Source organism: Scyliorhinus torazame, chromosome 6 (genome assembly GCF_047496885.1).
Source record: "Scyliorhinus torazame isolate Kashiwa2021f chromosome 6, sScyTor2.1, whole genome shotgun sequence".
In the NCBI taxonomy this organism is placed as follows: Eukaryota; Metazoa; Chordata; class Chondrichthyes; order Carcharhiniformes; family Scyliorhinidae; genus Scyliorhinus; species Scyliorhinus torazame.
Genome location: NC_092712.1, coordinates 129338129 through 129364847, shown reverse-complemented (window position 1 = coordinate 129364847; position 26719 = coordinate 129338129). Strand labels below are relative to the sequence as shown.

The following is a 26719-nucleotide window of genomic DNA, read 5'->3' as shown; positions in this document are numbered from 1 at the left end:
ATCTACAGCCAACGACTAGAAACAGTCTGCTTCCCTTTTCCTTGCCCTATCTTATCATAATCTTTAAATATATTTATCATACCATCCCTCAAAGTACAACACCTTGGGTGGAATTCTCCCTCCCTCCACGCCGGGTGGGAGAATCGCCGGGGAGCCGCGCATGTCCCGCCACGCCGCCCCGATGCCCGCACGCGATTCTCTCCCCCCCCCCCCCCCTCCCCCCCCAAGCCGGCGCTGCGAGAATCATGGACCCCCTTTGTTCCGCCGCCCCGCAAGATCCATCCGACATCTTCTTGCGGGGCGGCCTCGGGGAGGACGGCAACCACCTGGCGCCAACCCGCGCATGTGCGGGTGACGCCAGTTACACGGCGCCGGCTGCATTATTTACGCGGCGCCGCTTTTACGCGGCGCCAATGCCCGGTGCGCGTAAATGACGCGACGCTGCTCCTAGCCCTCCGGGGGCAGGAGAATAGGGAGCGGGCTCCGACGTCGCAGTGAAACACTCCGGTTTCACTCCGGCGTCGGCACTTAGATTCCCGATGGGAGAATTGCGCCCCTTAAACTTGCTAACATTGAATTCAATCTTCCACTTTTAACTGATTTACCTATCTTGTCAGTATTCCCTCACAACTTTCTCTATCTTTAATTTTGGCATCATCTGCACATTTTGGCACCACTATTTGAGATCTTCTGATCTATTTCCAAATTATTGATGTACGCAGTGAACAAGAGTGGTGCCAGAACCCAACCGTATGGGGCACCCCTACCCACATCTAACCATTCTGGAAAATTGTCCTTAGCTTGAACTCTTTATTTTCTCCCTTCTAACCAATTTTAATCTTGTTCGCCACTCTTGTCCCAATGACATACCTCTTAATCTTCTCCAGTAATCTTCCAATTGGCACTATGTAATTTTCCTGATGTCTTCTGTTGACTGTGTGAGCTTGAATCCAAGAGAAAAAGAATAGAATACTTTGAATAGATTGCTCTGCAAGGGTTTTTAAAGCAGAGGAAATTGGTAGTAGATGGAAAGCTGAGATTCTATAGTGTCATTAAATGTTAGTTGGAATATATAAGTCGAGTCTAAGAAGAATGAGAACCTTATACAGTTGCAACCCGATAAGAGGGGCAAAGAAAATTTTCCCTTTAATTCATCCTTATGTAATTTGAACATTCTCTGTCGGAGGAAATGTGTAGAAAATGGGTTGTGACTGATATTTAGCAATAGGCTCCAGGCTAGAAATTCATAATTGGGTTTTAAACAATTTAGATGTTTGTTTGCCTTATCTAACTATAGGAGTGCTGTACTCTGTCTATATATATGTAGAATTGAGAGACGCACAGTTTAATTAAGCATTCAGTATCTTCAGAGTATACATTATAAACTGCAGTGTTTTGTTTCTACCTGAGGTTCACTTTGAGAGATTTAATGAAAGAAATACACAAGATTGAATGGGCACATTTAGGATTTATTAAGCAATACACCCAGTTAGCATATTAATGGATAAGAATCTCCATTTACTCAGGAGAAGTGGATTACTGATCTAGATAAATGTTGTAATGGGTATCATATGTTGGTTCATGTCAATGAATGTTAACGCATCGAGCATCAAGCAAATGTTATTTTTCATAGACTGTTTTAGTCCCAAAGTCACTGGTTGAAGAATATTTGTGGTGGGAAAGGGATTTCCTTTGGCTCTTGATTCCTTCTTTGATCTCTCCAGAAATAGACTTGTTTGGGGAAGAGAGAACAGGAACTCTAGCAGATCACAGCAACATGATGGTCTTCGTAAAAAGGACTTTGTTATCTTGCAGGATTATGGGCAGCATGGTGGCACATTTGTCAATACTGCAGTGCTGCCTCACAGTGCCAGGAACCGGGGTTCTTTTCCAACCTCGGGTGACTGACAGTGTGAAGTTTGCACATTCTCTCCGTGTCTGTGTGGGCTTCCTCCAGTTGCTCTGGTTTAGTCCCACAGTACAAAGGAGTGCAAGGTTAGGTGGATTGGCCATGCTAAATTGCCCCTTAGTGTCCAAAGGTTAGGTGGGGTTACAGGGATAGGGTGGGGATTGGCCTGGGTGGGGTGCTCTTTTAGAGGATCAGTGCAGACTCGATGGGCTGTAGAGATTCTATGATTCAACGTTGCCCTTCATTGCAAAGGGACTTGTGCACAGGAGCAAGGATGTCTTACTGCAGCTGTACAGGGCTTGGTGATACTATACCTGGAGGATACTGTTTGTGTACTATGATAATAAATGAATCAGTGTACATCTAGTTCAAGATGAGTTACTTAATGTTGAGTAAACTGTTGGCAAACTAAACTGTTGCTAACCAAACTGTGGATCTTTTAAACATGCTACTAACAGCTCCTATAACTCTGATCAAGACTGTTTTGTCCGGTTCCAGTGTCCTCTTCCTCTTGCATGACCCCTAGTGGTCGGAGGCTGTACACAATGTTATATACACTATTACTGCATATTATTACAGGTACCATACCTGGAGGTGACCTTGCCCCTCGCCTGAGGTATGGTGATCCTTAGGTTAAATCACCACCAGACAGCTGCCCCCTTCAAAGGGGAAAGCAGCCTATGGTCATCTGGGCGATGGTGACTTTACCTTTTTTTTATACCTGGAGTATTGTGAGCAGTTTTGGTCTCCGTACCGAAGAAAGGATATACTTGTCATAGAGGGAGTGTTCACCAGCCTGATTCTTGGAATGGCAAAATTGTTGTATGAGGAGTGATTGGATCAACTCGGCCTGTATTCACTGAAGTTTAGGAGACTAAGAGGGAATCCAATTGAAAGGTGTAGGGCGGCATGATAGCACAGTGGTTAGCACTGTTGCTTCAAAGCACCAGGGACCCGGGTTCGATTCCCGGCTTGGGTCACTGTCTGTGTGGAGTCTGCACGTTCTCCCTGTGTCTGCGTGGTTTTCCTCCAGGGGCTCCGGTTTCCTCCCACAAGTCCCGAAAGACGTGGTTGTTAGGCGAATTGGACATTCTGAATTCTCCCTCAGTGTACCCGAACAGGCGGCGGAGTGTGGTGACTAGGGGCTTTTCACTGTAACTTCATTGCAGTGTTAATGTAAGCCTACTTGTGACACTGATAAAAGATTTTAAAAGTCTGGCAGGGCTGTCCAGACTGGATGCAGGGATGTTGTTACCTCTGGCTGGAGGTCTAGAACAAGGGTTCACAATCTCACGGCATAAGGTAGTCCATTTAGGACTGAGATGAGGAGAACCCTCATGAGGAGAGATGAGGAGAACTGCTCCGGTTTCCTCCCACAGTCCAAAGATGTGCAGGTTATATGGATTGGACATGCTAAATTGCCCTTAGTGTCTAAAAAAAAAAGGTTAGTGGGTTACGGGGATAGGGTGGCAGTGTGGCCTTATGTAGGGTGCTCTTTCCAAGTGCCGGTGCAGACTCGATGGGCTGAATGGCCTCCATCTGCACTGTAAATTCTATGATTCTAACCCTCTTCACTCAGAGGATGGTGACCCTGTGGAATTTTCTACCACAGAAGGCTGTGGAGGCCAAGTCAATGAATATATTTAAGAAGGAAATAGATATCTAGACTCTAAAGGTGACATGGGGTATGGGGAAAGTGTGCGAGAACGTCATTGAGGTAGAGGAACAGCCACAATCATACTGAATGGTGGAGCAGGCACGTAGGGCTAAATGACCACCTCTTGCTCCTATTTTCTATGTTTCTATCAGAATCAAATTATGCCATATATTGACTTGTAAATAATAAATGCATGTTGCATTGGTGCATCAAAAAAGCCAATTACACTCAGTCCAAGCCCTTATTTTTATGAGCAGCATTATTCCTTTAGCAAAGAAGACTTAAATAGAAACTTTAAAAAATTAACACAGTGGCATCTGGTGGTTTTTAGATTAGGATGGGCAATTGGAAGCTCAGCACCAGCAGTAACTTAGAAAGTTCCCAAAATAAATCATTGATGCCAACGATGTGAAAAATAAATTTGTTCTGATGAACAACTACTCCTATTTCTATTGCATTTCTCTTGTACAGAAAGACATCTCCAAGATCAACTATTTTGACTATGCTCTGGTCTACCAGAGATTTAGTGATTGATGCAGAAGTAGGTCAGGGTCTGGTAAGGATACATATAGTCCGAAGGTAAATTACAATAAAATGGTAATGCTTAATGTGTAAAGTGGAGAAGTAAAAGAAGCAATAATATTCTCTTTCACCATGGAAGTTCTATGCAAGCTGTGTACAGAGCTGTATTGTTATCAGGAAACATTCCACAAACATTCAAACCTTCCACCACCAAAGAATAGTAGCAGCTGTATGTACCATCTACAAGATGCACTGCAGTAACTTGCTAAGGTTCCTCAGGCAGCACCTTCCAAACCCATGGCCACTGCTATCGAGAAGGAAAACAGCAGCAGATACCTGGGAACCCCACCACCTGGAGGTTCCCCTCCAAGTCACTCACCACCCTGACTGGGAAATATATTGTCGCTCCTTCACAGTCGCTGGGTAAAAATCCTGGTACACCCTCCCTAACAGCACAGTGGGTGTGCCTAGACCTCAAGGACTGCAGCGGTTCAAGAAGGCAACTCACCACCATCTTCTGAAGGGCAACTAGGAATGGGCAATAAATGCTGGTCAAACCAGTGACGCCCACATTCCGTAACAATCAGGAATAATAATTGAGATGGAGGACCTCAAATCTATAGGGGTGAATTCTCCGCCTCCCGAGCTGCGTGTTTCTCGGCGGCAGTGGGATTTTCCATTCCCACTGCCGGCCAATGGGATTTTCCAATGTGGCTACCCCACACCGCCAGGAAAGCCGAAAGCGGGGGTGCACTGCCGGCAGAACGGGGAATCCATCGGTGGAGAATTCACTCCATAATCTTTGGATTGCTCCCGATTCCATGCGTTGGTTGGTATAGAAATAGGATTGAGTAATGAATTGTTGGACAGATAGTGTAGGAAGGAGGGCTTTTGATTCCTGGAACATTGGAACGGGTTCTGAGGGAGGTGGGACACATACTGTATTATTCACTCCCGTAAACTAATCACTTTTTAGAAATAAACGTATGGCACACCAACGTTTTTGTAAATCTTTATCTCCTCAGCGCAATAGCTCAGTGGTAACACACTCACCCAGTCATAAGGATGTGACTTAGAATCATAGGACGATACAGAATCACAGAACAATATGGTCCTTAAGAGGCCCTTAGGCCTATTGAGTCTTCACCGATGCATGACCTGCCCACCTAATCCCATTTGCCAGCAATTAGCCCATAGCCTTGAATGTTAAGACGTGCCAAGTGCTCATCCAGGTATTTTTTAAAGGATGTGAGGCAATCCTACTCTACCACCCTCCCAGGCAGTGTGATATCCAGACTGTCACCACCCTCTGGGTAAAAAAGCTTTTCCTCAAATCCCCCTAAACCACCCGCCCCTCATCTTGAACATTTGTCCCCTCATAACTGAATCTTCAACTAAGGGAAACAGCTGCTCCTTATTCACCCTGTCCATGCCCCTCATAATCTTGTACACCTCGATCACATCGTCCCTCAGTCTTCTCTGCTCCAGTGAAAATAGCACAAGCCTGTCCAATCTCTCTTCATAACTTTAATGTTCCATTCCAGGCAACATCCTAGTGAATTGCTTCTGCACCCCCTCCAGTGCAATCACCCTCTAATGTGGTGACCAGAATTGCACAAACTACTCCAGCAGTGGCCCCGCCAAAGTTCTATAAAGCTCCATCATGACCTCCCCGCTTTTGTAATCTATGCCTCGATTGATAAAGGCATGTGTCCCATATGGCTTTTTCATCACCCTATTAACCTGTCCTTCTGCCTTCAGAGATCTATGGACAAACACGCCAAGGTCCCTTTGTTCCTCAGAACCTCGCAGTGTCAGGCCATTCACTGAATACTTCTTTGTCACATTACTCCTTCCAAAGTGTATCGCATCACATTTTTCAGGGTTAAATTCCATCTGCCACTTTTCTACCCATTTGACCATCTCGTCTATATCATCCTGCCACCCAAGACACTCAACCTCACTGTTAACCGCCCGGCCAATCTTTGTGTCATTTGCAAACTTACTGATCATACCCCCCACCTAGTCATTTATGTTGTTTATATAAATGACATACAATAAGAAACCCAGCACAGATCCCTGTGGTACGCCACTGGACACTGGCTTCCAGACACTAAAGCAGCCGTCTATCATCACTCTCTGTCTTCGACAGCGAAGCCAATTTTGAACCCACCTTATCAACTTACCCTGTATCATTTTCCTTCATTATAAGTCTCTCATGTGGGACCTTGTCAAAGGCTTTGATGAAATCCATGTAAACTACATCAGCTGCACTGCCCTCATCATTCAAAAGGGCACTTGAAAAATATCTACAGACCTGGCCACATGCTCAAAAAATTCAATCAAATTTGTTAGGCATGAACTCCCTCTGACAAAGCCATGCTGACTATTCCTGATCAAACCTTGTCTCTCCAAATGGAGATTGATTCTCTCCTTCAGAATTTTCTCCAATAATTTCCCTACCTAGACGTGAGACTCACTGGTCTGTAGTTCCTTGGCCTATCTCTACAACTTTTCTAAAATAGCGGGACGACATTTGCGGTTCTCCAATCCTCTGGCAGCTCCCCCATGGCCAGAGAGGAATTAAAAAATTGGGTCAGAGGCCCTCCCTCACCTCCCACAGCATCCTGGGACACAATTCATCCGGACCTGGAGATTTGACCACTTTTTAGCCTGCCAACACCTCCAATACCTTGTCACGCCCTATGACAATTTGCTCAAGAAACTCACAGTCTCTCTCCCTGAGTTCCATATCTATCTCCTCATTCTCTTGGTTGAAGACAGATCTGAAGTACACAGCACAGAGGGAGATCATTCATCTCATTGTACTTTTCTCAGTTCCTTACAAGGACTATCCAATTATCCCACTCCCTTCAAATAATTTTCCAGTCCCCTTTCGAAAGATAAGATTGAATCTGTTTCCAACACTCCTTCAGGCAACAAGTTCCAAATCATCGCAAGAAATGGTCCAAACCTCTCTCCAAGAGTTGAGCATATAATCTGGGTTGACACTCCAGTGCAGAATGAAGGACATGCTGCATTGTTGTAGGTGCTGTCTTTTGGATGAGATATTTAACCAAGACCCTATCTGCCCTCTAGTATCGATGCAAAAATAAAACAAGGCACCATTTCAAAGTTGGCAGGGAAGTTCTTCTGATGTCCTGGTCAATATTTACTTCTCAAGCACCATTGTTGAAGCTGATTACTAGGTCATTTTTTCATTGCTGTTTGTGGGACCATGTTGTGCACAAATTTGCTGCCATGTTTCATATGTTACAATTGTGACTACACTTCAAAAATATGGTATTAGGTGAAAAGCACTTTAGGACATCCAGAGGCCATATGTGGCGCTATATAACTGCAAGTCTTTTTTCATTTAAAAATGCACATGCAACATTTCTTCCTATTTGTTTGTTTATAATGTCTTTATATCCTTTCCTTCTCAGATTGCAATGGATTAGGAGTGCCACCATTCAAGAATACAATGTCAATCAATTCTTCAAACATTGATTCTTTTAAAAACTGCACCAAAATTAATGGAAATGTAATCATTATGGAATTGGCTTTCAAAGGGTAAATAATTTCTCTTTTCTTAAAATGTTCTAATCTTGCATCATGAATGATCAAGCAAATTATTTGCTGTTTTAAGGGATGGAATTAAAGATTGCTTATGGCATAAGTTCTGAAATTAGTTATCCCGGCATTAAATTTATTAAATCTGTCAAATGTTGTATCATCCTCAATATTCAGCACTTGCCGCTGTAATAATTTTTTGATAAACCAATCGTATATCTTTCCATCCATTGAGTCAGAGCCATAAATACCTGGTCCACAAGAAGTTGATTTCAAATGTGATTCACTTATAATTCACTTTTAAATTTAGTTTCTGCTTTGTTCATTTTTAATAAGTACTAATTTAGAATTTTTTAGAATAATAATAATCTTTATTATTGTCATAAGTCGGCTTACATTAACACTGCAATGAAGTTACTGTGAAAATCCCCTAGTCGCCACTTTCCGTCGCCTGTTTGGGTACACTGAGGGAGAATTCAGAATGTCCAATTCACCTAACAGCACGTCTTTCGGGACTTGTGCGAGGAAACTGGAGCACCCGGAGGAAACCCGCACAGACACAGGGAGAACGTGCAGACTCCCACAGACAGTGACCCAAGCGGGATTCAAGCCTGGCGCTGTGAAGCAACAGTGCTAACCACTGTGCTACCATGCTGCCCTGACATATTCCGAGACTGGCAGCAAAACTCGGATCCTCCCTAACCACCTTGGATATTTTACAAACCCTCAAAAATGACATCAATTATAAGTTATCACTTGAACTTACTTGAATGATGCGAACCCAATGAGTATGTCCACTGACCAGAAATTGTCCAATTTTGTTAAAAATTTTACTTTCCCAGAATAGATCTTACCATGGTCCTGTGTTTGACAATGTGTCTGAAAAATGTGACCCTTCTCAAATTCTGAAGGAGGAAGAAACAGCTAATTGTAGACCTTATTGTATGGAATTCTTTAAAATTGCATGAATCACAACCATGAATTTAAAGATGGCCAACTTATGAATAAAAACTGAACAAGATTTTCCAGCCCGATATGCCGGTGGGATCTTCTGGTCGCACTAATGTGACCGGAGATTTCAATAGCTTGCTGGCCCCGTGGCGGGGTGGGGGGTCTATCTCACCCCAACAGAAATGCCTGCCCTGAATGTGTACATTAGATTGAAACCAATGTTGCAGATTGTTTTATTCATGGTAATTTATGCTTTCCCATTTTAGTGATCCCTTCACAAATACAACTCCCCTGTCTCTGGAGAAACTGGACGTCTTCAGAACTGTGAAAGAAATAACAGGTTAGCTAATTCAAAAACTGCTTCTAGTTAAAATAGAATGCATGTTCTGCAGATTTCTCAACACCATGGGCTAGAATTTATTCTCCCCTGCCAGCCGGTTTGAAGGCCAGGAAGCACGTAACATTCGGCTGGTGGCCTTTCCGGTATCGGACCACCTGTCCCTGACCTGCCTGAAATTTTATGGAGGGTAGGAGGAGGTTACGAATGGCATTCCCGGACCTTGAGCCTAAGTAAGCCCTAAAGTGCCCAGTTAATGGTTACTTAAGGGCCTCAACCAGCCCATGCCAGTATTTTATTAGTGGTAGGGGGTCATCCATGTAATGTATGGAGCCCAGCAGAATTAGCTTGGCAGGTAGGTGCCTCGCAAAGCGAGTGGGAAGTGAGGGAAATCTTTCTTTGTCCGTCCCCCTGGGCCCATCAGAATCACCATGTCTGCAGGTCATACCTCCTTCTTTACCCTCCCTCACGCCAGCCTCGTAAACCCATCTCCCAACCTTACTCATCGGGGCTTGGCATCCTGGCGCTGCCAGTGCCCTGGATTTACCTCAGAGTCGGGGTTCCTTTTTGTCAGGATTACTTGTAGTCCCATCAGTGGCCATTAATTCCCTTGTTTTGCCGGGATTATTGTTAGTCATTCAATTGGCCAGCATCTCTCCAAGGCAAGACTCACTGACCTCAGCATTAAATTGCGACAGAGCGGCTGCCAGGTTCTAATTTTAGCTGGGGCTTCAGATGGTCGGAGTGGGGTGGAATCTGGGGGCCGCATAAAATCCTGCCGTGTATTCCTCTAACGTAGAATTAATTGTTAGAATTGTTATATCACTGCGGTTGTTTCAGAAGTTTCACTGTAACATTTTGAAAGACTTTCAGCTCAGCAAAACAAATTTTAAGCTCTTTAAAAAAAGACTATGCTTGATTTGAATAAACTAAAGCTATGAAAAATATGTTTTAATCATTATATTTTATAATCATTAGTATGCAGATTGAATCAAGACTCTAACTTAGATCAGAGTAGTGATGAAATGCATTTGAGCTTCAAAATGTTACAGCACACTTGTTTTTCAGTACATTGAATACATTTTTCAAAGTTAAAAATTCTCTATAAATGGAAGATTTTGCAATTTCCCACCAATCATAACTGTAATATTGTGGAAAAATTATACAAGGCATGAAATGTGTGGCAGTTGTTTCCAATGATGTTCATATTGGGACAAAGGAATATGCACACGCTAAGTATATTCTGATTTTCTTAATATAGTTTTAATACTTTAGGAAACTTTTTTGTTCAACTTTAGAAACTTTAGAAACATGTACACAAGAGAAATAAAAAATTACAGTTCATGTCATCAGTTTCACTCTTATAAACATGGCCCATACTAACTAATGGACCCCTCTAATACATAATTCTCCCATTACTTATCCAAATCTCCATTTACAGATGCAAGCAGCTCGCATGTCTTCCTTGTCAGTCAATTCTATATATTCACTACCCTGTACCTAAAGTAATATCTTTTCACCCTCTCTCTTCTAAGCTTGAAACTATTAATAAAAGCATGGTGACAGGGCACCTAGAAAATCATAATATGATTGGGCAGAGTCATTTATCATTTAGTTTATATTGCCACTTGTTATTATCCTTTCTCAATCATGTGATTTTGCATTTGTAAATCTGTAATAATATTTGTCTTTCATTTGCCCAGCTTATCAATCGAGCCAGGACCTCCATCCACTTCATTACTTAATTTGACTGTTTACATTTTGTTCAACGCTGTTCAGTATCCCTGTGAAACTTGGAGAGATTTGTTCCTTTTCCCAAATACAAGCCACTTCTGTGCACTATAAACGTCAATGGCCTGACTCTACTAGTTTCCTCTTCCATGGTAACCAACTTTGAGTACAACCACTCTTCCTATGTTCTTAAAGTACAATGTTACATAATGGATTTCTCTGAAAGTTAGAAATATAGAGCCACTGTTTGGATGATTCATCTGCTGTTACAAAGGTTTTCTTCACTACCTTGGCTCGAAGCCTTAGAGGCTGTGAGCTGGAAACTGGCTTGTCTGTTTCTGATGCTGCTTGGTGTCAACTGGCCTGCCTTGCTTCGGGGTTCCTGGCCATTCTCCCTTTGTTTCACTTTGATGCTGCCTTCCAAGTATTTAGCTGTCTGCCCCTGTCAAATTCCTTGACTCTAGACATTAGCATGTGCATACCTCATAGATCCCCCAATCATCGAGTTAAGCTGTTTCTACTAAAAGCTATTCACACCTGATTCTATCTAAGTGCCTTTCTAATCCCATTATTGGAAGACTCATCTCATCTGGCCTTTTGAAAACTGGTTACTGCTGTCACTAGGCAGATTTATTCCTGTTTCTGGATAGGTCACATCCTATTACATCGTGTTACATTGGTTCTAGGCAAATCCATGATAGCAGTACATTTCTTCAGTTACTTCAAAATATATATTAGTGACATGAAGTTTCACAAACATTATGGAATTCTTTATTAATATATTTCTGTTTTCACAAGGGTATTTGTTCATTCAAAGTTGGCCAAGCCATTTTGAAAATCTTAATGTCTTTGAAAATCTTGAAACTATACGAGGCCGGACACAACATCGGTAAGTGAGTTACATAACTGTTGTTTAATAGGAACTATTTATTAATGGTAAGAAGTTATTTTTTAAGTTAATTGTGTTATGAATACAATGCAAGGGCACAATTCTCCCAAATAATGACTAAGTGCCATTCCCGATGGGAATCGCACAGTATGTGCCACCAGTTGGCTCAACGTTTTCTCGATCGCAATCCACCCCCACTTAGTTATTTTTTGGGTGGGAAGCACGTTTCGCACCAGCATTGAGAGGGGCAAGCCTAAACACGCTGGTGAACCCTGCCTCCCTCTCAAAGTTAAGTGGCAGGCCCCCTCCACCCCCCCATGGACTTCACAACCCCCCGCAAACATAACCTTGACTACAAAGAGACAACCACTTCCCCACCACTGAATATTCGGGTCACCCCCCTAGAACATGCAGACACCAGGGTGACCAGACACCGACCACCCCGGGAATGCTATGTCCTCCCAGCGTGGTCAACGTCTGGATTCTGTTTGTGGAGACCAGTAGTGATTCCCATTAGCGCCACATCACGCAAACAGGTGAGAACATTGCATATTCCCAGAAGATTCAGCGTTAAATTGACTTTGCATATTAAAATCTACTTAAATGCATGGTAATCAGGTTCCTGTCCTTGCTCGATGTGAACCTGATTAGTTTGCTGGGAGAACCCAGGAACATTGCTTACTTTTTGGCACCCTGCTCAAATTTTATTTCATGGCTCACTCGGCATTTTGCCAACATAGCAGGATTTGCGGCGGGTGCAAAACGGCCGGAAAATCACCCCAAAGTGCACATTTTCACTAAAGAATCGTTTCATGTTACCATAGCCGCACTTTTAACACCTGGAACGGAGAATTGCACAGCATATCGGCTGTGTCCCTTAAATTCATTATACATCAGTATCATTAATTCAACATCGACAATTTAAAACCATGATCATTGGAGTGCAACTACTTGGTGGCCCCCAGTTATACTAAGTTGCACTGTTGTGAAGTAGTGGGATTCTAATTTGTTTATATAATCCTTATTCCTAATTTTGGTCAACCTACTAACATATAATGGATAGGTACAAAAAGTAACAGTAAGAGAATTAAAATGTTGACCTTATCTCAAGTGAGCTGGAATACGAACTTGGTCAGACTTCATCTAGTTTGAATAATCACTAACTGTAGGAAAAACATTTAAATGTGAAGCCATCTGGAAACGCAAAAAGTAGTGGGAATGTAGAATTCGCTCCTGGGCCAACTGAATGATGCTGGGCTAACTGAAATTTTCAAAGCTGAGATAGATGGAGTTCTGATAGGTAAAGGTATTTGAGCCAAATGGAGCAAGACCAAGTAAATGGAATTGAGCTACAGATCAGCCATGATCTGGCTGAATAAATGCCAGAATGAGCTCAAGTGGCTGGATGGCTATTCCTGTTCCAGTGCGAGGCACTAAACAAGCAATGGGTTTCATCACAAGTCAATGATAGTAAAATTGGTCCACAAACCAACATAGAATCATAGAAAATAGGAGCAGGTGTAGGCCATTTGGCCCTTCGAACCATTGAACAGCATCATGGCTGATCATTTATCTCAACACCAGACACCTGCACTTTCACCACATCCCTTGATGTCTTTGGAGTCTAGAAATTTATCTCCTTTTTAAATATAATCAGTGACTTGGTCCCGACAGCTTTCTGTGGTAGAGAATTCTACAGGTTCACCACACTCTGAGTGAAGAAATTTCTCCTCATTTCAATCCTAAATAATTCAAAAATCAATTTAGAGGATGTGGACGTTGCCTGCTAGGCCAGCACATATTGCCTATCCCTAGTTTAGTGGTCACAAATGGGAGGCGTAAAGAAACTTATTTTACTGCAAAGCAAACTGTATACACAGTACACTCCTGGTCCCAGCCAAGACTACTCTGCTCAACTCCCATTTGGGCTGGGCTTTTATGACCGAGTCTTTTACTCCCCCGCCCCTCAGCGGGGAACCTTGTATTCTATGCAGGGAAGGCTAATTGGTCCGTCCCTATAGGTCTCGTGTGGGTAATAACATCTCTCCCCCTCACAAAGTCCAAAGACCTGTCTGAGGGAGGCGGAGCAGGAGGACCCCTGCTCTTTTTCAGCCGCAGTTGCGCTTCTTGCATCTGCGGGGCCGGATCAGTTGCCTACATCTCGACGGCAAACGCCGCTTCCTTGCTGATCGACATGGGTGGTGGGGGGCATTACTGGTGGCTGCTCTCCGGCCTGTTCACCGTCAGAAACCTCCAATGCTTGGGTCTCAATATCGCAGTTAGAGTTCTTGACCTCCCACATCCCTGTGTCGGGTCCCCTAGGGGGCAATGCCCACGAATCCACTGGTGCCGGGCTGTCCGATTAGAAGCTGGTTCCTCCAGGGTAGTTTCGTGTAGAGCTAATCTCCTGTTTCTGAGGCGGTCTACAGGCTTCTTCATTGCATGCTCCTGTGGGGAGCTGGGGGTCGTGTCAGCAGCGGATGTCTACTCAACCATATGTATTTTTAATCTGTGTGCCCGGTCGTTACTTGAACATATATTCATACACCATCAATAAGAAGGCCTATCTTTGGTTCCGGGCCCACGCTAAAGGCAGGATAGCCCTGAAGAATCTCAGCAAATTTTTGTGGTCCGTCAGTATTGTCAAACGACACCCGTACACGTACTGGTAGAACTATATGATTGTGAAAACTATGTCTAGTCCTTTTTCAATTTGTGTATAGATTCACTCTGCACAGCTAGTGTTCTGGAGGCGAATGCAATTGGCCATTCTCTTCCGTCGTCCATGCAGTGTGACAACACAGTGCCAATGCATCGCACGTGACTGCCAGTGGTTTGGCAGAATCGGAGTATGTTAGCTAGCCAGATTAAGTCAATTTTCACTTGATCAAACACCTCTTCTTGTGTTGCTCTCCATGCCCATGCCTGGTTTATTTCCAGCAGGACGTGCAGGGGGGCTAGCAAGGTTGCGAGTCCAGGAATGAATTTTCCATAATAATTCACGAGCACCAGAAAAGTTGTGTTCTCTGCTCGTCCCTTCTCTTCCATCGTGGTCTAAGCAGTACCCCAGGTAAATGACCCCCTTGGTGAGGAAAGACACACTCCTCTCGTTTAGAGACAGGCACCTGTCTCTGAAAAGCAGTGGAGCACCTCATCCAGTTGCTTAAGAGTTCCCGCTCCGTCGTACCCATGACCAATATGTCATCTATATAAACCGCCACATGCGGCAACCTCCTCAGAATGTCTTCCATGATGCATTGAAAAATGCCGCAAACCGACGTCACTCCGAAGGGCAATCTAGCATACTCTAAAGGCCCCTGTGGGCATTTCTTGTCACATATTGTCTGGATTTGGGGTCTAATTCCAGTTGGCTCATATCAAGCTTTGTAAACAAATGACTTCTAGACAATTTCACAGACAAATCTTCGATTTCCGTCATCGGATATCTGTCCGATCAGCATAGTCACTGTCGATATATAGTCACCACAAAGTCGGATAGTTTTGTCTGGTTTAAGGACGGGGACTACTGGTGCTGCCCATTCGGCGAATCTTATTGGCCGGATGATCCCGAGGCCCTCTAGTCAGCCGAGCACTGCCTCAATCTTTGCCAGTCGTGCATAGGGGACCAGGCAGGCGTGAAAATATTTAGGTGCTTCAAGGTCTACATGTATTTTTGCCATGGCTCCCTTGAGTTTTCCCAACCCGGTTTGGAACACTTTGAGGTATTTTGCCAACACCTCGTAGAGGCCTCTGGTGCCCATCTGAAAATTCCACTGCCAATCTAAGCTAAGGTGTTTGCAGCCAATCAGGCCTAACAAACTGGGGCTGTGTCCTTTTGCTACATCAACAGCAGCCTTACAGATTGCTACCTGTAGATCTGCGAGGTCATTGTGGTCCCCTCTATGTCAAGTGGTTCCCCCATGTAGGCTGTCAGTCTTGCTCGGCACCCTGTAAACTCAACTATTGTACCCCTTACTGAATTATTTTAAACATTTGCTTAACTATGACCAAGACTGCAGCCCCCAAGTCCAATTCCATTTCGAAAGGTTAACAGTTTACCCAAATAGTGATCTGAATGGGGGCAACTTTGGGTGCTGTAATGCAGTTCAGCTGCATGCCTTCGTCACCGGGCTGTTCCAAATGCAGGCTCTGGGTTGACGCCTACCTCGGGTGTGGCAGCAGATTTGGTGGCTGCCCTGTAGTTTTTGCACCTTGCGGATTTTCCAGCAGTACGCCCCTCATCATCTGGGGGTTTCCCTCCACGGATTCAGGAATCGTATACTGCTGACCTATCTTGGCCCTAGAGGCACAGACCTGATCTCGGTAGTGTTCACCCCAGGGGCCCCCATTCTGGGCACACCCCAAACTGTTCACCTCCATCCCTCGGAGTTCCTGTACTCCTTTCTCTGCACTTTCTCTTGAAAGAGAAACTTCTATAGCCTCCCTAAGGTTTAACAATGGCTCAGCCCATAACTTTCCTTGGGTCGCAATATTGTTCACTCTACAAACCAATAGGTCCCGTCGCATCTCGGGATGGGAAGAGCCATTATCACAAAACTCAGCTCGTTTCTGCAAACGCATTAAGAACAGAGTAACAGACTCCCTGGGGTCCTCTCACCCGTGTTGAAATGGTACCGTTGTACGATAACCAGTGGCTTGGGGTCATAATGGCTCGCTATTAGTGTGACCAGCTCCTAGAATGTAGCTAGTGCTACAGACTAGCGGTGCGATTCACTGGCCTTGTCACGCCCATCTTGGTAATTCAGCAGCCTCTCGCAAGACTTGCAGCATTCGAAATGTCGTGTGAGATTCAACGGAATGATCACTGGACATGGTCCAGATCAGCATTATACGACTGATTTAAGTATACGTTCGCCAGATTCATGGCGTTCGGAATTCAACGGCCACACCTGGGAGACCTCGCTAGGACACCATTTAGGATTGGTCCACACAAACATGGACCTGGGTAACGGCACCTGGGAGGTCTCCCAGGCCTTTGGAGACCCCAGGATGGTCAGCTTTGACAAAGAGTCATCAGACTCGAAACGTTAGCTCTTTTCTCTCCCTATAGATGCTGCCAGACCTGCTGAGATTTTACAGCATTTTCTCTTTGGTTTCAGATTCCAGTATCTGCAGTAATTTGCTTTTATTCAGGGTGGTCAGGGACAGGGCAGGTGGCACATTGGCTTTCCATCGGGCACTGCCAGGTGCCCAGTTGGTACTTCTAGGGATCGGACCTGTGGGGGGGGCTTACAAATAGTTTAGTTTTTAATTGCACATTTCAATAGGCACAACAAAAGGCATGACTGGTCCAGTATTCAAGTATCTCCATTTGGGGGAGAAACACTGATCATTGCATTCTTGCATCTCAAGAGTGGGAGTTCTTTATGAGGTGGGGGCTGATGGGGTGTTCTCGGGGGCCTCTCCAAGGTTGGAGAGGGGGTAAAAAATGTGGGGGGGGGTGGGCCTGGAGTGGAGGGGGGGAGAATATCGGGGCAGCCTTCCAAAATAGCACCCCGATCTGCGAGGAGCCAGAAATCAATCTCGGTGCTGCAGCTGCTGAGGAACACCCCAGCAAACCCGCCCGAAACCAGCCATCAAACGTTTTCAGTTGAATCGCACCCTGGATGTTTCAGTAATACCAGTATAGATAAGCTAAATAATCCTGAATGGAGAGCCAAAGTGGAGGAATAAATGTTAGCAAAAATGTAAACGTAAATCCTCAGATGTTAAAGCATGCATCATTTTCTAAATAATTTCTTTATAATTCTCACTGGTTTTGGTAAATGGTTCAAATCTAGTATTTGTGGTGTTGGGTGCTCTGGTGCACAGATGAGCCAACACAGTTGTATGTGGTACAACTCTATTTTATTATAACTCTTATAATACAGTTCGTTCTGGATACTCTGCACGTGCTGTCTCCCTAAGTGTGTTTGGCAACAGATGTGTCCTGGTTCTCCTCTGCAGCTAATACTGACCACCGGGGGTCGTGTCTGTGCTTTTATATCTTTCTGTCATTGGTTGTGGTGTTGTGTGTTCTGATTTGTCTGTTGGTGTGTCTATCATGATGTGTGTGTTTGAATATCATGACAGTATTTATTTTGCCTCATATCTGAAAGCATGGTAAAGGAGGAATAACATTTCATGACCTTGGGATGTCTCAAAGTGCTTTACTGCCAGGGCAATAGATTAGTCACTGCTGGAATGAAGATAATGGGTGCAATTTTCCGTAAACATTTCTAAGTGTGGTAGCGAGCGGAATTGCCACGAGCTTCCTGGCATTCGGTCCAGCGAGGCCGGCAATGCAATTTGACGTTAATTGATCCACTTAACGAGGCCACACAGGCTTCTCGTCGCAAATGAAGGCACACCAACTGATTCGCCGGGACCACAGTCGCCAGCCCCCCGAAAAAGCAGCACTTATTCTGCACTTGCTCAGCCAAACCCAGCCAGCTTGTAGCCATGGCGCCCAGGAGACTGGCCCAAAGATTCAAAGATACTGACCTGGGGAGGCTGTGAGACGCCGTGGAGGCTACGAGGGATGTTCTGTTCCCCTGAGCGTCCCAGTGAGTCAGCCACAAGGCATCCAGTGCTGCCTGGGATGAGGTGTCGGCAGCTGTCAGCTCTGGGAGTGTGACCAGGGGGACTGACCTCCAGTGCCATAAAGAGGACACCGGGTAGCACGAGTGAGTAGACACCAACGCACCACCACCCCCCCCCACCCCCGCCAAGAAAAATCCACTCCCTAACTCTCCATCTGACCACCAGCCCTTCATCCACCCCCGCACTCCCCCTTCCCTTTCAACCACCCCCATCCAACGCCTCCTTCACACACCCCTTCCCACCACTGTGAACCACACGTGTGGCTAATGATGCCCACTCTGTGTCTCCTTTGGAAAAGCTCTCCCATAACCATCGGGAGAGGGCCAAGACTGGCAGAGGGGTGCTGGACATAAAAATCCTCACTTCCTTCAAGGAGCGTGCCCTAGAGGGGAGTGGTGAGGCCGAGGATAGATCGGTCAGCCACGCGGAGGCTGGCGGGACGCTGCAGAGGTGAGAAACCACCGGTCTCCACCCGGAGGACCTGTCAAACATGAGTTGGTATTGCCTTACTGACTGGCCCATCCCTCCCGCTGACCACAAGTCCATACTCCCACAGGTCCTCCAGCCGACGGTGCTGGCCCATCCCGGGTGGCCTGACTCCTCTCTTCACTCCGAGGAGAAAACTTCGGAGGAGAGCTCTGAGGATGCAACCGTAGTCGTGGCACAGCTGTCATCCCCACCTTCCATCACGCACCTTGGTGGGACATGTTAGTGGACAGGCTTCGGGGACACAATCTGGTGAGCGCCACTCTGCTGATCATGCGCATCAGGTGGAGGCAGGAACCCCCAGGTGAGACAGCAGTTAGAGGTCTGCTGGATCCCTGGACCCAGCTGGGTCCCAACCTGATGCTGAGCCTGTGGTACAGAGGTACCCGGAGCTGATGGAGACGATAGGGAGCAATCTGCACATTCAGAGGGCGATGCCAGCGGCACTCCAGCAGATCCATAGCCAATTGCAGGAGTCCCAGAGGCTACGGGACGCAGGAGATGGCGCCAGCAATGAGTTGCACTGAGGCCAACACAGCAAGGATGGCGACCACAGGGAAAGCCTGCTGTACGACACTGACACCATGAGTGAAGCAGTCCAATGTGTTACGCAGTCGGTGGTGGTCATGGCTGAGGGCCTCGGGAGAATGACTACCTCGCTGGGGGCAGTATGAAATTAAATGAAATGAAATGACCTTGATGAGATTCTGATGACGGCCGACCTTGATGAGATTCTGAGGGTTTTTCACGCTCTCAGATGGGAATCGCTGAGGCGCTGCGGAGTCTGCCCCAGTCACAGGTGGGCATTGCCGAGGCACTGCAGAGCATGGCCCAGTCACTGAGCAACATCGCTGAGGGCGTTGACACAATGGTGTAGACCATGGGGAACTGACAGGGCTGGCAGAGCCAATGATGTTGGGGCAGCTGGGGCTTGAACCAGCTGCACCTCCATCCCAAGGTGAACCCCAGGGCCCTAGGGCATTGATCGGGAGGAAGGGGCAGTGGGTGCCAAGGCGGACCCATCCCATGGAGTGACGATGGTGGATAACTGCTCCCCTGAGATCCACCCCTCTGATGAGGCCACGTTTCGCAGCCAGCACACGGGACATGTGCCGCTGACAAGAGAGCCAGAGCCCTCCGGCCCTGAAGCCCCCAGAAGATGCCCACCAGGGGCAGCGAAGGTCATGGGACGAGGCAAGCAGCTGTCTGCCTCCACCTGAAATGTGCATCCTTGGGAAACACCAAGACATAGTGGTAGAGATAGGAGGGCTAAGCATGTTGAGGATCACTGAGGGCACCGGGCAAGGGGGGTGGGGTAGCTAGGGAGGGGGGTGGGGCACCATTGGGAGTGGGGTTTGCGCAACACATTAAACACCTTTTCACGCAACCATTATGATGCCTCGTCAATTCCTTCCGCAATGCGGACTGACCTGCGGACTCTTTGCCCATATCTCCAGGCATCCTCCCCACCCCCTCCCAGTCTTACTCACCCACCCTCCGGCCGTGGACATAGAACATAGAACATTACAGCGCAGTACAGGCCCTTCGGCCCCCGATGTTGTGCCGACCTGTGAAACCACTCAAAAGCCCATCTGCACTATTCCCTTATCGTCCACATGTCTTACCAATGACCATTTGAATGCCCTTAGTGTTGGCGAGTCCGCTACTGTTGCAGGCAGGGCATTCCACATCCTTACTACTCTCTGAGTAAAGAACCTACCTCTGACATCTGTCCTATATCTATCGCCCCTCAATTTAAAGCTATGTCCCCTCGTGCTAGACATCACCATCTGAGGAAAAAGGCTCTCACTGTCCACCCTATCCAATCCTCTGATCATCTTGTATGCCTCAATTAAGTCACCTCGTAACCTTCGTCTCTCTAACGAAAACAGCCTCAAGTCCCTCAGTCCCTCAGAAGATCGTCCCTCCATACCAGGCAACATTCTGGTAAATCTCCTCTGCACCCTTTCCAATGCTTCCACATCCTTCCTATAATGCGGCGACCAGAATTGCACGCAATACTCCAAATGCGGCCGCACCAGAGATTTGTACAGCTGCAACATGACCTCATGGCTCCGAAACTCAATCCCTCTACCAATAAAAGCTAACACACTGTACGCCTTCTTAACAACCCTCTCAACCTGAGTGGCAACTTTCAGGGATCTATGTACATGGACATCGAGATCTCTCTGCTCATCCACACAGCCAAGAATCTTCATTAGCCCAGTACTCTGTCTTCCTGTTATTCCTTCCAAAATGAATCACCTCACACTTTTCTACATTAAACTCCATTTACCACCTTAGCCCAACGCTGCAGCTTATCTATGTCCCTCTGTAACTTGTAACATCCTTCCGCACTGTCCACAACTCCACCGACTTTAGTGTCATCTGCAAATTTACTCACCCATCCTCCAGGTCATTTATAAAAATGACAAACAGCAGTGGCCCCAAAACAGATCCTTGTGGTGCACCACTAGTAACTGGACTCCAGTCTGAACACTTCCCATCAACCACCACCCTTTGTCTTCTTCCAGCTAGCCAATTTCTGATCCAAACTGCCAAATCTCACTGAATCCCATGCTTCCGTATTTTCTGCAGTAGCCTACCATGGGGAACCTTATCAAACGCTTTACTGAAATCCATATACACCACATCAACCGCTTTACCCTCATCCACCTGTCTGGCCACCTTCTCAAAGAACTCAATAAGGTTTGTGAGGCACGACCTACTCTTCACAAAACCGCGTTGACTATGTCTAATCAAATTATTCCTTTCCAGATGATTATACACCCTATCTCTTATAAATCCTTCCAAGATTTTGCCCACAACAGAAGTAAGGCTCACTGGTCTATAGTTACCGGGGTTGTCTCTACTCCCCTTCTTGAACAAGGAGACAACATTTGCTATCCTCCAGTCTTCTGGCACTATTCCTGTAGACAAAGATAACTTAAAGATCAAAGCCAAAGGCTCAGCAATCTCCTCCCTAGCTTCCCAGAGAATCCTAGGATAAATCCCATCCGGCCCAGGGGACTTATCTATTTTCACACTTTCCAGAATTGTTAACACCTCCTCCTTATGAACCTCAAGCCCTTCTAGTCTAGTAGCTTGAATCTCAGTATTCTCCTCGACAACATTGTCTTTTTCCTGTGTGAATATTGACGAAAAATATTCATTTAGCACCTCTCCTATCTCCTCGGACTCCAAGCACAACTTCCCACTACTGTCCTTGACTGGCCCTACTCTTACCCTAGTCATTCTTTTATTCCTGACATATCTATAGAAAGCTTTAGGGTTATCCTTAATCCTACCTGCCAAAGACTTCTCATGTCCCCTCCTGGCTCTTCTTAGCTCTCTCTTTAGGTCCTTCCAAGCTAACTTGTAACTCTCGATCGCCCTAACTGAACCTTCATGTCTCATCTTTACATAAGCCTCCTTCTTCCTCTTGACAAGTGTTTTGACTGCCTTAGTAAACCACGGTTCCCTTGCTCGACCACTTCCTCCCTGCCTGATAGGTACATACTTATCAAGGACACGCAGTAGCTGTTCCTTGAACAAGCTCCACATTTCCATTGTGCCCATCCCCTGAAGTTTTCCTCTCCATCCGATGCATCCTAAGTCTTGCCTCATCGCATCATAATTGCCTTTCCCCCAGATATAACTCTTGCCCTGCGGTATATACCTATCCCATTCCATCACTAAAGTAAACGTAATCTAATTGTGGTCACTATCACCAAAGTGCTCACCTACCTCCAAATCTAACACCTGTTCTGGTTCATTTCCCAGTACCAAATCCAATATGGCCTCGCCTCTCGTTGGCCTATGTACATACTGTGTCAGAAAACCCTCCTGCACACATTGGACAAAAACGGACCCATCTACAGTACTCGAACTATAGCGTTTCCAGTCAATATTTGGAAAGTTAAAGTCCCCCATAACAACCTGTTGCTTTCGCTCCTATCCAGAATCATCTTTGCAATCCTTTCCTCTACATCTCTGGAACTTTTCGGAGGCCTATAGAAAACTCCTAACAGGGTGACCTCTCTTTTCCTGTTTCTAACCTCAGCCTATACTACCTCAGTAGACGAGTCCTCATCAAACGTCCTTTCTGCCACCATAATACTGTCATTGACTAACAATGCCACCCCTCCCCCTCTTTTACCACCTTCCCTGAGCTAACTGAAATATCTAAACCCTGGCACCTGCAACAACCATCCCTGTCCCTGCTCTATCCATGTCTCCAAAATGGCCACAACATCGAAGTCCCAGGTACCAACCCATGCCGCAAGTTCACCCACCTTATTCCGGATGCTCCTGGCATTGAAGAAGACACACTTTAAACCACCTTCCTGCCTGCCGGTACACTCCTGCAACTTTGAAACCTTACTCATGACCTCACTACTCTCAATCTCCTGTATACTGGAGCTACAATTCAGGTTCCCAAGCCCCTGCTGAACTAGTTTAAACCCTCTCATGTGTCCAGAGCTGTGTGCCATTCCCTGGGTGCTCGGATTCTTCGAGTGTGGTGCTCCCTCCCGCAGTGTTCAAGCACAGAGCTCAGCCACCAGGGTGTGATTGGGATGCTAATGACTCCCACATGCTACATGGCCAGCCTGCCCATGGGAATCCACTTGGCATGTGTGAAGTGCTCACGGAGCCACGATTGCCAATTCCCTATTAGCACTCGCCTTAAGCTGCGCAGCCAGAGACCTCAGCAGTCGGTGGGGTTTGTGGGTGGTCGTTGTGGCAGATAGGCAGGGACAGGGGTTGCCCCAGGAATGAGTACACATGATCCCCGGGTTGGCATGCTGGTGCCGCGAACATTTGCCCCCCAGCGCACCGTTCAACCTCCCACCCCCCCCATGGTGGCCCATCCCTACAGAGGGTCCCCCACCCCCAGCTGAGGGTCCCCCACCGAGCGCTGGGATGGCAAGCACACCACCCCCGAGCTCTTTGCCTGTGAGCAAAGATGGCTACTCACCTCCTCGGCTCCCCACAGACACCCTTCCGCCAGTTTCACGTTTTTCAAACGGAATACTAATCAGCGGCAGTGTGCGCACTTGCTGGCGAGGCCACTGAATGACTGGAGGCCATTGGATATGGGGTGGCCCTCATTAATTGTATGGAAATGGGGCTTAAGTGATGAGAATTGGTTTCTCGCCTCGCTACGGCGAGATCCCGATTTCGCCTACGTGAGCGGGCCGGTCGCATTGCAAACTGTTTGGCGCCTGGCGTGGATCTCGTTTTTGGTTTCTCCCGTTATTGACCGGCCTCGTTACGCTCGAGCGAGAGCACAACGAGGCTGGAGAATCGCGCCCAAAGTGTCGCCAATTTTCTTCAATAAAAATAGTTTTTCCTATTACAAGGTATTGATGTTTTTGTGGGTATAAATGAACAAAGCTCTCATTGTTTGAAATTGGAATGTGGATTTGCGTAGATAAATGCACTTTAATCTGATTTTTGTTGATATTTATTTGCAAAACTGTAAGAGCAATGCATTAAGAACACAATAATGGACAGGGGATGCAGCACTTCACTCAGGAATGAGTTTATTTTTAAGATATGTGATTATCCATTTAGTTTGTGTAAATTAATATAACTTATCTTTAAACTTGGATGTAAACGAATGGTCAATATCGGTGTAGTTTCCTTTGCTTAACATCTTTCTATTTCTGTACATGTTTAGTAACAGTATATCATTCGCTCTGGTGAAGCTGAACGTTACTTCTCTGGGGTTGCATTCACTCAAGGAGATTAGTGATGGTCAAGTGAACATCGTCAATAACTTGAGACTCTGCTATGTGGACACCATACACTGGGAGCGCCTTTTCAAATCTAGCAGACAATCAATGAAACTAAATCAAAATAAACCAAAGGAAGAATGCAGTAAGTGGATAACTTAAATTGAAAATCTCTTGGCATTTGGAATTTTCTGTGGTCACTGAAAAGTTGTTTAAATGTTATTTGGCCTTGGAGTTCTGGAAACGACTCTGGCTTTGATTTGTTTGACTATGTCAGAAGTATTACTGGAGAACTTTATTCTAACCTAAATCTTGATGCGATTTGTTTGACAACACTAAGCCGTCCTCAGTAATTTTAATGCACCAGTATATTTTTAGAGGAAAATTAGATCTGGATTTCACTCTCTTCTTGGAGGAATGATGAACAATACTTCAAAAAATGGGCACTCCAGTTCTACACATACAGGGTGGAATCTCAGCAGAATTTGGCAAAGTGTCAGGTTCAGACAGAAAACTTCCATGTAACTCTCCAGTTGTACAGACCATGGAATCTTGAGCCGCTTAGAGGAAAAGAAACAGTGGTTGTGATTTTCGCTGGCACAGCAGGGCAGGGCAAGGCCTCATAAAGTTGGGAACCAGCTCCACAGAGATCGGGGCCCACACCACACATCAATGACCCCCCCCCCCCAATGAGCCTCCCAATAGGCCCCACCCCTAGCACTGCTCCTGGCACAGGTTACAATGCCAGGGCACTACCAGGCATCTATTCCCAGGAGCTATGCTTACCTCTGAGCCCCCGCAAGGATCCCCTTGACTGCCTCATACCTGGCTAAAGCTGGCGTAAATGCCGGCGAGGTATGAATATTTAGTGAGGGGCATCATTTGGCGGTGTGAGGGTGGCACTAATAACATTTAAACTCATTCAAATTTATTAATATTAGGTTCACGCCCTTTGTGAACATGTATCTCAGGATGTCACCAGTGAGTGGCGGGGAAAATCGGAAAATGCAATCTCTCTGGTGAGAATCGTGTTTCCCGATTCTCAGGAGAGTTTACCGGCCATGCCGTTGATCCTGTGGATGGTGACTGCCGGCTCAAGATCACGCCATGAATCAACAGTTGTAATGCTTCAGTAATATAACAATTATTGAATGATTTTCAAGAAAAACTTTGCATTCCAATATCTTACTTTGGGAACAATTCAGGATAGGTGTCCAGCATGTATTCATGTACAATATGCTGGAATTTTAATTTATTGCCCTGGTCATATTAAACATGATACAGTTGATCTAATTAAATTGATATCTGAGTTTTCAGCCAATATACATAATAAAATAAAAGCAAAATACTGCGGATGCTGGAAATCAAAATAAAAACAGACAATGCCAGAAAAACCCAGCAGGACCCCTGCAGGCCTGGCAGTATCCGTTGGCACGCCCCCCCCCCCACCCCGGAAATTTTCTGGGCCCCGATGGGCCGAGCGGCCGACGGTTTATGGCCAGTCCCGCCGGCGTGGATTGGACATGGTCCCACACCATGGGACATGGTGGGACCTGGCTGGTAGGCTGGCTGGTATGGTCCTCGGGGGGATCCAGCCCTGGGTGGGGTGGGGCACGGTGGCCTGGCCCGCGGTCAGGGCCCACCGATCTGCGGGAGGGCCTGTGCCATGGTGGCACTTCTTCCTTCCATGCCGGCCTCTGTAGGGCTCCGCCATGGGCGGCGCGGAGATGATACCCCCCTGCACATCATGCGCCAGAATACGCCGGCCGGTCTGCACATGCGCCAAACCATGTCGGCGGTTCAGCCCCTCCGTCGCCGGCCTAGCCCCCGGAAGTGCGGAGAATTCCGCAACTTCCGGTCGGCCTGATGCCGGAGTGGTTCACGCCGTTTTTACGCTGCCATCGGGCCACCTCGCTGATACGGGAGAATCCTGCCGCATATGTATCTTCCTCAGAGCTCTAAAGAAAAGTCATAAGAACTCAAAACATTAACCTTGTTTCTCTCTCCACGGGTACTGCCAGACTTGCTGAGTTTCATTCGCATTTTCTGTTTTAATATATATAATACATAACAAGGCTTGGATAAGAGCCCAGAAATCCATTAGTCTGTTGAAAGACCTGAACCACAGAGAATATATTGCTTGATTGACTGCTCTGACTCTCTGATCTCTGCTGTCAATTTCAATTTTTTTGTTTACATAAGGGTAAATGGTTTCAAGTGCTTTCAATTTCTACTATTCATACTTTAATAGGCATGAATGATTGTCATTTTTATGCCCTGTATTAAAAACGAGGCTTTTCTAACATCATGCAAATAAATGAAA

General features: G+C 46.1%; 1 protein-coding gene across 2 annotated transcripts in view; it reads left to right on the top strand.

Annotated features, from left to right (window-relative positions):
* egfra (epidermal growth factor receptor a (erythroblastic leukemia viral (v-erb-b) oncogene homolog, avian)) overlaps nucleotides 1-26719 on the top strand; it is a 372624-nt gene that overhangs the window by 267456 nt on the left and 78449 nt on the right. For both annotated transcript variants that reach the window (XM_072508802.1, XM_072508801.1), the window contains exons 9-12: nucleotides 7535-7661; nucleotides 8879-8952; nucleotides 11479-11569; nucleotides 24342-24541. In XM_072508802.1, coding sequence (XP_072364903.1) covers nucleotides 7535-7661; nucleotides 8879-8952; nucleotides 11479-11569; nucleotides 24342-24541 — 492 coding nt within the window. The remainder of the gene's footprint in view (nucleotides 1-7534; nucleotides 7662-8878; nucleotides 8953-11478; nucleotides 11570-24341; nucleotides 24542-26719) is intronic.